The sequence below is a fragment of the Saccostrea echinata genome, unplaced genomic scaffold, assembly GCF_033153115.1.
Source record: "Saccostrea echinata isolate AGI-Se365-2 ecotype Australia unplaced genomic scaffold, CSIRO_AGI_Sech_v1 ptg000001l, whole genome shotgun sequence".
Classification (NCBI taxonomy): Eukaryota; Metazoa; Mollusca; class Bivalvia; order Ostreida; family Ostreidae; genus Saccostrea; species Saccostrea echinata.
In genome coordinates this window covers 52,223,802-52,234,873 of record NW_026889750.1, presented here as the reverse complement: position 1 = coordinate 52,234,873, position 11,072 = coordinate 52,223,802, and the positions used below count along the sequence as shown (strand labels likewise).

Below are 11,072 nucleotides of genomic sequence, written 5' to 3'. Positions count from 1 at the left end.
ACCTGTAGTATGTAACTCTTTTCATATTGCATATAAGGAAATTTAAAAGCTTTACAGGCAATAATTTGCCATTTCTAGGAGTAAACATTGTCATTTCCATGACTTAAGAAGACGTTTTCAGATATGTTTTTCTTCAATACAAGACTATCCTGGGGCCAGAAGTTTGGGCAGAGGATGAATATGTAAAACATTTGATAGAGAATTTAGAGTTTTAATTATAATCTGCAAAATACGTCGTACTTCAAATGGTCATGAGTAGAAACATTTTCAAAGGTGTAATGCATATTAAAGCTAAACACTACACATAAATAGGCACCGTCACACAGGCATATCAACCCTTCGATTTCGTTACACCCAATTGCACACTTGAAACTCATGGAAGACGTGTAGTATTCCTTTCGTGGTCTTAGATTTTGTGTGTTTATTCCTTGCTATGATATATCGACGACGTTTTATCAGTTAACAATGGACTTTTGCGAGAAGCGCTGACTTTTACAAACGACGACTTACTTTTACACTAGGGCATTATACGGAAGCTCTTTTGCGATATAAACATTAAGCTCAAGAGTTAATTAAACGATGATAATGGGCCATTTCAAAGCAAATATTCTTTGTCTAAGAAGGGATCGGCATCCACCCTATCCTCAACCCCCTCCATTCCCACATTGACCAATTCTTGCTTAAGTTTTCTTTCGATATGTTTTTTCTTCCTTATTTCATTCCTTCAGAAAAATTAGATTGAAAGGAGGCACTAACCTCACGAATAAGGTAATTTAAGGTATGTAATTCTGGTTGTCATCATCTTTTGCATTGATTGCATACAGGTAAATCATGTTAGTGCCCCTACCACCATGCCTATAACCACTATAAAGGTTTTCTTGTCTATTATCAATTCTGTGTCTCCGTACATAATGCAGGTTTAAATGTCAAAGTAAGCCATCGACTGTAAAAGTCAGTGCTTCTCGCAAAAGTCCATTGAATAGTAACTTCCATTCATGTCGACTCGATATATCTCAGTGAGCTTGAAATAAAAGATACCACAGAGTCTGACATATTTGTTTCTTTGTTTATTTGGATATTTCACTGACATTAATGGTAAACTAATAACCAAGCTTTATGATAAATGTGATGACTTCAACTTTTCAATTGTCAACTTCCATTGCTTATGCAGCAATATACCCTTGTCACCTGCTTATGTGGTTTATGTCTCTCAGTTGATTCGATACGCAAGAGAATTCTGTACGTAAGAACAATTTCTAAAGTGAGGCAAGCTATTGACAAACAAGTTGATGAAATAAGAATATCAACAGTCTCGTTCAAATCAACATTTCGCAAAGTCTATGGTCGAATCGATGACCTTGTCAGCAAATAAATTTAAAAATCAGTCAACTGCTGACTGACCTTTTTCATACTATTTGTTAGGCCATTATTTAAACACTAAACGGATTTTTCCGTTTTTCCCCGATCAGGACATGGAGCACACGGCGGGTGTAACCAGTCGACAGGGGATGCTTACTCCTCCATGGCACCTGATCCCACCTCTGATGTTTTGGAGGTCCATGTTTGCTCTGCTCCTAATCAACAAAAACAGGGCCAGGTGCTGGTATAGGACAGACGACATCCAAAAATAAGAATTCAATGCTTAAATATAAACAGGGATTAATATTTGACAGACCAAGGGAAGGATCTAAATGGCAGATTCGTGGATTGGAAGAGGAAGAGAAGGTACAATTTTTAAAATGTTGAATAATAAATCTTTCATAAGAAAAAAAACTCTTACGGTAGCTCAGTCTGTAAAAAAATAGGTAGCAACAGTTCCTTCACCAAGCGCTCGGTACTTAGAAGTTAAAGTTATGGGTCCTTCGGATGAGATCTTAAAAACTAAGGCCCCGTGTCACAGTAGGCGGCCATGAGTGCCGGGTAAAGTCTAAATTTGGAGCCCTTCACGGGTATATTGTGACGTCTCTATAAGAGTGAAATATTCTCGAAAGGGACTTTAAACAACATACAATCAATTGTTGAGTCTCAATTTGACTTACATATTTTATGCAAGTTGAAATTTTGTAGTAATAATTTTGAAAATAATTTTGAAAAAAATTTTGAAAACCCCACTTACTTTATCAATACAGAGAGATCAATACTGGTGTGACTAATCGACACAGTAAACTTACTCCCATTAAACAAAAGTTCCCACCTGTAATGTTTCCACGTGTCCGCAATTCACGATTTGTTTTGTTTAAAGGATTTACGAGACTGATAACTGTTCGCTTTCTCCAACCTTTTCATTTAAAATGTGACCTCCAAATATTAACGTTTGAATGTCCACCTCAAGGACCTAACACTCTCTTATGTCTTTTGCCTTTCCCTTTGTTTTTTTTTTTAAAACATTACCAATACAAACAACACGATCGCAAAAATTTTACTTTTTCCTAGTTATAGTGATATTGGCGTCCGACTTTTACGTTTTCTGCTCACCATAATTCATCATTAAGAATTGAAGCTTGTATGTGCAAAGGAAGGAACTTTATTAGATGCTTTAGTCTTTTCCATTTATAATATCTTATTCACTGGTGAAAGTTTTCTATTCACTATTCAAAAGAAGTTTTTGTTCATCAGATTATCATTAATAAAATGCAATAAGAATTCCAAGATTGAATTTTGCTCGATATGTCTATGAATTTGTGCAGTGCTCTGATTTTAGTCATGTTTGCAGTTTTGTGATACTGGTAATAGTGAGCGGTTATTGTTCTTCGGTCTCTTCTACATCTACTATTTCTTTGTAAATCTCCAAAAGATCTGACTTGTTAATGCTCTCAATGAAGAAATCGACACGGCCCCATTTCTTGATTTTACGTGGTTCTTCACCTGCACTTTCGAAAAGAAATGCTGCCACCTTTAGCACCGGAATCTCAAACTCGTCAATCTTGAAAGTAGTTCCCCATTTCAGCTTGCATTTGGCGCACTTTATCGTGGAAATGGTGTATCTGGAGGGAGCGGTGCTCTTATCAAAGTCACAGCGAGACCGAAAGTCTGGGTTTGTCACAACGCGGTGTTGACCAACATAAATTCTCAAATCTTCGCTGTTTACTGCATCTGCATGGCATTTAAAGCAAATCAAACGGAAGGGTTTTTTGACCTTGTAGGTATCTTCTTCCGAAGAAAAGAGATCACCAACGACACGTATCTCCTCCTGGTAATTCAGAATCTTACGTCTTCGATCCTCTGGCAGCATTGAGTTGAGTCGTCTAAAGGCTTCGTACATTAACTTAGCCTTCTGTAAACTAATTTCTTCCCGCTTTTGAATGGCTTGGTCAGATATATGGGCAACTGTGGAGCTCTTTTGGCGAGCACGACCTGTTGAAGATACGATGATTTAGTATGTGTAAAATAAATCTAGATACTTTCAAACTGCATCCTTCAAAAAGTTATGAAAACCTAAAGGGCGTTTATTCTTTAAATATATCATTAATCTATGAATTCATCTGAGTTTAAATTAATAAATTTTGTATTACTATTCTAATGATATCTGATGTGGTAACAAGAAATATTTTAGGACTCTTACCACTCATCTGTATGACGTTAGCCTCGTTTCCGGTGTAGTTATAAGTTATAATAAAGTTGCAATCTGGAACATCGATTCCCTCACTGCCGACAGAGGTCGCTACCAGCACATTAAGGATTCCTCTCTTAAAGTTTTCCAAAGTTTCGTTTTTCTGGGTATCAGGCATACCTGTTTATTTTGAATTTTTCAAATCCTCAAGGCAAAATGAATAATGGCATAGAAATTAACACTATATTAAAATACTAATTATCCATGGTCCATTGATCTTTGACAATGACAAATAGAAGAAGCAGAACTTATGCTCTTAAACTTCAGTAAAATTTAGGTAATGTGAGATTCATACAAATACTCCATATCAAAAGAACAGCTTGAAGATATTCCTATTTTGAGGAATCAATCAATCAACAGAAATATTTACAAAGGTAAATAATTTTTCATAGTTATCTATTCCTCAAACTGTCCATCCATCTTTATACCTCGGCTGGTTTCTGATGAGTTTGTTCCTGTAAAAGGACCAGCCCTCAATCCTCCATTGCCCAGGGATCCCAGTTCCTGACTCAAATATTGGGCTAAGGCAAATGCTGTAGCTCTTGTCTGTACAAAAACCATTCCTTTTATCTCCTCATACTCAGTAACCAATTCCACCACTTTGTCTCTCATCAGCTTCAGATACGGGTTCATCTCAACTTTCATTTTCTCAACCTTCTTGCAAAACTCTGAAATAAATGCACGATTGAATCTGCATTGAATTAACTTGAATGCTTTCACTGATCTTTATTTTTAGAAGTGAACTTCAAGATTCGAGCATGTGTGTGTAGACAAAGGTTCTAAGGGAAGTACACCAAATCATTCGTAACTCAGTGGTGAAATACCTTAATTAAATAGTATGCATGGTACCTTGATTAAATAGACACTACACTATTTTTCAAAAAAAACCACCTGAAGTCATATTTTAATGGCAATAAAAATATAAAAGAAATATCGTGTCATCACAACTGGTAAACATTACAAAATTATCTTACCAATAATCATTAGAAGGAACTCCCTTTCCTTTTCGCTTGCACTGTCCAGAGTTTTGAGATCCTCCTCGAATTTCCTCTCCATGTGCTCGATAACATGTTCTTTATTCATCAGATAATTAACATCTAAAGCTTCATTGTATGCCTATCAGAAACAAAGATCGTTCTGAATGATGAATTTATAGTAAAAAATCACTATTTAATGATTTACGTAATATAATATACATGTAACAAGATTTAAGCAGATGTAGAAATTGGCATTTTACTTGCTCAAATATTTGGCGGACAAAACATTCCACTGCATTAACAGTAGATGAATTTTGTTTCCCTTAGGAAAAGAGCGTTTTACCTTTAATATGTCAAGAAATCCAAATATAAAAAGCAATAATTTACTATCAAAATACATTTAGATATTATTCAAAATTACTCGTTGCATAATTTTCCTTTGGTAATATCAAGTTCTTCCATATTTTTTAACAGCAGACTGATCAAAATAAACATGCATGTGCTCATTACCTACATATAAAGGAACAAAATTATTAATTTTGGAGAGCTACTACTAATCAGCTAAAATAAGATATCTTAGCACCCCGCCAAAAAAACTGCTATATGATAATTTTAAAAAAAACAAAACATTTTAACCTTTATGCTACACGAGTATCAAAACATCAGTCCTGTTTACAATTAAAAACATTTCTCTGGCAATCCTTAAAATATACTAGTAGTTTTAATACATACTGCAAGGTGAGTCATGGCGGTGTATATAACTCGCACCAGTTCTTTATTGTTTCTTAGTTTGCATGACACCTTGTTCCGGAAGTGAACAGTCCATTTTTGGTAGTGTTTTCCATCTTTCTTATCTGGTCTTTTATTCCACATAGGTAATAAGTGTTTATTATTCATCACTAAAAACATTAGATGAAATAAATACGAGATTAAATAAGCACTGTAACTAAACATTTTTGTTCAGAATTCTACAAATTGTGACAAACCATACTTGTTAGTTGAGGGTATGAACAGAAGAAATCTACATACTATATATTACTAACAGTTCATACTTTTTTCCAAAACTAGCAAAACTTGAGAAAAATGGATTTTTGAAGACTTATCATTTGCACATCAGTATAAGGCATGTTTTCTCTTGTTTGATTTTTTATCAGAATATATTGCTTAGTACAAACATTCCGTCGTTTTGATGTACGCTTCAATATGAGCAATGTTCTCGAAGATAAGAATCTTCAATGGGTCTTTTTCTTTTTGTCCCATCTTTATTGTTTCTGAAAAAAGAAAAGAAATATGAAAACGAACCTGCCCTACATTCATTACGAGGCAAGCTATTGACAAACAAGTTGATGAAACAAGTATATCAACAGTCTCGTTTGAAGTCATCATTTCGCAAGTTTTATGGTCGATACAATGACCTTGTCAGCACATACATACTTGTAATGCTGACTGACGTTTTTCATGCTAATTGTTAATCCATTATTTATACACTGAACTGTCTACGGATTTTTCCGGGGTTTTTTTTTCGATCATGACAAGGAGCACACGGCGGGTGTGACCGGTCGGCAGGGGATGTTCACTCCTCCATGACACCTGATTCCACCTCTAAATTTGAGGTCCGTGTTTGCTCTGCTCCAAATTTGTATTGTTTCATTGGACTTTCGAGATTGAATACTGTTCGCTATCTTCATATTTCATTGTACATCAATCTTCCGCAAAACAATGTTACCTTCCTTTGGTACAGCAACATGTTTCTGAAACTCCTCTAGGTTTCTCCGCACGGTGGATATCTCCAAAGTGTCCAGATTTGCGCAGATTCTAAGCATATGCTGTAACGCTCCATCCTCTGTACTGGAATCTCCTACTCCAATTGTGGCAGTCAATCCAACAATCTTTCAAAGGATTGAGATATTACTTTTTCAATCATTATTTATATGTATTCATATCGAATTAATTCATAAATATCAATATATTAAATTATAATACTGAGTTATTGTAAGTTTTTTTCTCAATTGCGTTTCATTTTTTAAAGATTTTTCAAATGATAAACCTCCCTTAGTTAATCTTTTGACATTATTTTCTTAAACATAAAATCTGTATGGAAAGAACCTGTGGGATTGTTTCTTTATTTCTTTTCCTGGCCAGATAATGCTTCATGACGTTATTGTAGGGCTCCTTTTTCCTGCTGTGGTGGCACTCATCCAGAATAAGAAGAGTTATCTCCCCAAGACTAACTCGTTTGTTGTTGATGTTGTTCAGAAGGATTTGCGGAGTCATAAAAAATACCTGGTGATCATTAATGATTAGATGCATTCCTAAGCACTCCTTTGTGGCGGTGTGAAGATGGTAAACCTAGGGGGACATAATTTGTCATATTTCTCATTCATATACATCATTTGAAAAAGAACAAGAAATTTTATGGAGGAATGTTAGAAATGGAAATAAAAAAGCATTGAGGAACATCAGGCGATGAAATGGAAATGTATATATCAAGAGCTTTAAAACAAGTTTACCTTTCTGTCTGGCAAGTACTTTTGGAATAAATTATATTGCTGTTCCACAAGGGCGTTTGTTCTTGCCAGGAAAACAACACGACCTGAAACATGGTCTTTCTAAAATGGTTTGTGTATTCGATAATTTTGATTTATATGTGCTTTTTTGTAAATAAATAATGTTTTCGTTACCGTCAGGGTTCTTCAACAGATGTTCTTTGGTGATATGTAGAGCAACCCATGTCTTTCCTGTTCCTGTATGTGCACAGATGATAGTATTTTGACCGCTGTCCGCGGTCTCCGCCAATTCTAACTGGTAAGGACGCAAATTCATTTCAGGTACTTTCCTTCTTTTCTGCGACTTTTCACTTTCTGCAAAAGGAAAATAAATATCTTTGGAAGATGTTTTGGTAACTACTTTTCAATCACACCAGCGTTATGCTAACAATAACACCTGTTGTGTCTCTAGTTGGCTGTCTATACATTCATTGTCGTATTTTTTCTATGGTGTCTATACCTTCATTGTCGTATTTTTTCTCTAGTTGTATATACCTTCATTGTCGTATTTTTCCAGGTCGGAGTTGTATTCCTCCTCTTCAGATTCTGGTTGTTCCGTCAGTGGACCAGTGTCAGAGGAAGCTAAACCTTTCTGCACAAGCTCCTCTAGATAAGGTGAATAGGGAATCAGATAAATTATCTTTACCATTTCCCATACCTTCTGTTCGTGTTTTAATTCAACAATAACGTTAATAATATTAGAAAGACATTTTTATTGCACACACAGCTAAAAAACAGTTCATTAACAATATACCATTGGTTGCACCGGGATCTAACTTGGTCAGCAGGTTAGGTTGTGTCTGTTTCAGGGCATTAAACAATGCTACAGCCCAGTCCTTGTGCTTCTTTTTGATTCTTCTGACCATTTCTTTGCAGGCCTCAGATCTGTCGCCTACCTGAAGAGAGTTGAGATACTGTTGGTCCTTTACTTTAAGGTATCCCTTCTCTAGCAGTATTGGAATCAGAGAAGCAGCGTCGATCTCATTCATCAGGTCAGGTTTTGTCATCTTAATAAGGAATTCCATAAATTCTGTCGTGGCTGTCTGGTCACTTTCGTCAGCATTTTCATAACTTTCTACTAATCTCTGGTAACCTAGAAACAGGAAATTAAAATACATATACAACAAACATAGAAAACCTGATGAATCAACCAGTAAACATGATGCATAACGCATACATAGTAAGGTACGTTATTAGGTTATACCTAATATGGTATCAAGTTTTAGTAAACCTAATAAGGTATCAAGTTGTAATTGCACTGTTGTTGATCTTGTGCCTAACTATATTATAAAAATAAGACATTAAGGTTTACATTTAAAATTTTTCTTTACTAACAGGCTACAATATTGTGCCCTTGTACTTATTTTAAGCAAGTAACTACATACAAACCGTTTTCACAATATATTTCAATAACACCATGAAGAAAGTTATGTTTATTTTTTTTTAACAACGTATAGTTTGATACTTTTAGCACATTGAAGTTTTCTTGAATTTTGTGTTAATTTTTACCTTCAATGTTTATCTAAAAATTTATTATAAATTATTCACTTTACGTTTGTCTGTTTGTTTGTTGTTTAACGTCCCTCTCGAGAATTTTTCACTCAATAGAGGCGCAATTATTCACTTTAAAAATATCGTATAAATAATTTTTTTTTGAAAATCATAGCCTTGCTGTCGGGTTTCGATGTAAATCTAGTGTGTTATTGCCATTCATACGTGTGGGACAAACGTACCCTCCTCCCGAAATGCATTCACCAATATGTTTATATTCTCGTTCCTAACGGTAGTATCATCATGCTTCAATACTAGATCAAGGAAGGAAAGGCATGCATCTTCTCTTTTACCATTCTTCTGAAGCTGTTCTATCGTGTAAATATCGTCATCTTCAAAAACAAAGAAAATGTCTTAAATATTAATGGTATTACGCAAAGTGCTTTAAGCGGATCAGAAGCCTTCAAGTTGCGTTCAGAGTTCGCCATTTGTAACCAACGGTAAGCTAGGTCACCAACAACAAGTTCGGTGAACGTACTTTCGAATTGAAATAAGGTCACCAAATCTACCATCAGAGAAATGAAATAGTGAATTATTTCTCTGTTAAATGCCCTTTGCTTAGCTTCGAAGAATAAAACTGATTACATGTTTCAAATTTTAATTGTTTACCAGTTTTTAATATTCAGAAAATTTATACACTTCTTATATAATCTGCCACACGTTCTAAATCCGGACATCTTTAATTTAACAGCTGTTTAATTTACCATTAAGTGCTGGAAAGTAGTCCAATATATCAGTCGGCTCTAGGTGCTCCACTACGTCTGTGACAAACTTCTGTGTTATATTTTCCTCCATTATTAAGGTAAAATAAAACGAAAAAGAAAGTATTCAGTGTTTTCTGATAATCAGAATTACGCAATTTATTTATTTTTATAATAGGTGGTTTCCTTGCAATGAACATTTCTATTATTAGCAATCAGTCCAGTCAAAATCTCTATGTTTCAAAGCTTGATAGGAACATACATACATGTAAGATATCGATTTTTGCAATTGGAATTACGTTTAATTCTTTAAAATTATTTTTGCATTTCGTTTTTAACTAACGTTTTTTTTTTTAATTCTATGGCTTTTTACTGATTGTTACTCTGATCTTTTGCATCCCCCTTTTTTATTTTCTTTCTTTTTTTTCCATTGTTTTATTTTCCGCATTCATTTCAGTATAAATGCTCCAAAAATTTACTAGTTTATGACAGTATAGTTATTGCTTTTGTCGTCTTCTCTTAATTCTGAGACTCACATTTGTAAAATGAAATATGGAAATAACGAATAGTAATCAAGCTCAAGCTCAGAAGTCCGTTGAAATAATACCAATCGTGAGCAGAGCAAACACGGATCTCTAATAACATCAGAGGTGGGATCAGGTGCCATGCAGGAGTAAGCGTCCCCTGTCGATCGGTCACAGCTGCTGTGTGCTCATTCTCAGGATCGGACAAACTGAAAAACCCATAGACAATTCAGTGTTTAAAGAATGGCTTAACAATAAGTATGAAAACCGTCAGTCAGCATTCGACTTCATGATTGAATGTCTTTGCTGACAAGAAATTCCGAAATAATGACTTCAAAAGAGACTGTTTATGTTGATATCCTTGTTTCAACTTGTTTGTCAATAGCTTACCTCGTTTAAAAAATTGTTCGTACGTGGATCATGATCTTGCATATCGATTCAGCTTGGAGATATAAACCCCATATGCAGACGAAAAGGGTATTTTGCTACATAAGTAAGGGAAGCCCTTGAAGTCACCACGTTTATCATAAAGCTTTGTTGTTAGGTTACCATTAACATCTTTTTCTAGTAAAATATCTAAATGAACAGATGTGTAAGGCTCTGTGGTATCTTTTATTTCAAGTTCACTGGGATATATCGAGTCGACATATGAATGGAAGTAACTCTTGTAAATTGATAAGAGGCCTTCACTAAATGTCGAGTTGAAGGCCACAGCAAGTGTATTCTTCTTCTCATGTATAAGATTTTTAATGAATTCTGCGTCATATGAATACAAAAAATAGGTCTGCTAATAACGGGGCAAAAGCCTGGACTTTAATTTATCGTGGGGAATAGCTGTATATAGAGTTCAAAAGTTTTGACAGGCAGGATTGATGATTAATAAAAATCTTGATTTCCTCAAAAACCTTTTTGTTTTATTTTTGAATGAGTGAACATGAAATACATCAGAACACAGATGTTTATACATGTAACTAAAACTAACTTGTCAGGCGAATTGGATCTATTGAAGGAATAATATCGTTAGTTTTTAGTCACTACAGAAATAATTTCACTACCGGAAATAATAACTAATACAAGTGGTTTATATTAAGATGCAGTAATCGATTTACAAAAACACACACAAACACACTCATACAAACAGAAAAAGCATCACGGCAGCGGAA

At 34.8% G+C, this 11,072-nt stretch overlaps 1 protein-coding gene across 1 annotated transcript; it reads right to left on the bottom strand.

Annotated features, from left to right (window-relative positions):
- Positions 1 to 2,528: 2,528 nt before the first annotated feature.
- On the bottom strand, positions 2,529 to 9,479 carry LOC133198424 (antiviral innate immune response receptor RIG-I-like). Its single transcript, XM_061334520.1, has 14 exons — positions 9,389 to 9,479; positions 8,867 to 9,016; positions 7,888 to 8,226; positions 7,629 to 7,739; positions 7,269 to 7,448; positions 7,098 to 7,180; positions 6,694 to 6,936; positions 6,314 to 6,476; positions 5,763 to 5,858; positions 5,320 to 5,486; positions 4,585 to 4,726; positions 4,039 to 4,278; positions 3,563 to 3,730; positions 2,529 to 3,354 (listed from the first exon to the last, which is right to left on the bottom strand). Exons 1-14 carry the CDS (start codon positions 9,477 to 9,479, stop codon positions 2,741 to 2,743), a joined length of 2,787 nt encoding a protein of 928 aa, XP_061190504.1. The 3' UTR covers positions 2,529 to 2,740.
- Positions 9,480 to 11,072: the final 1,593 nt, after the last annotated feature.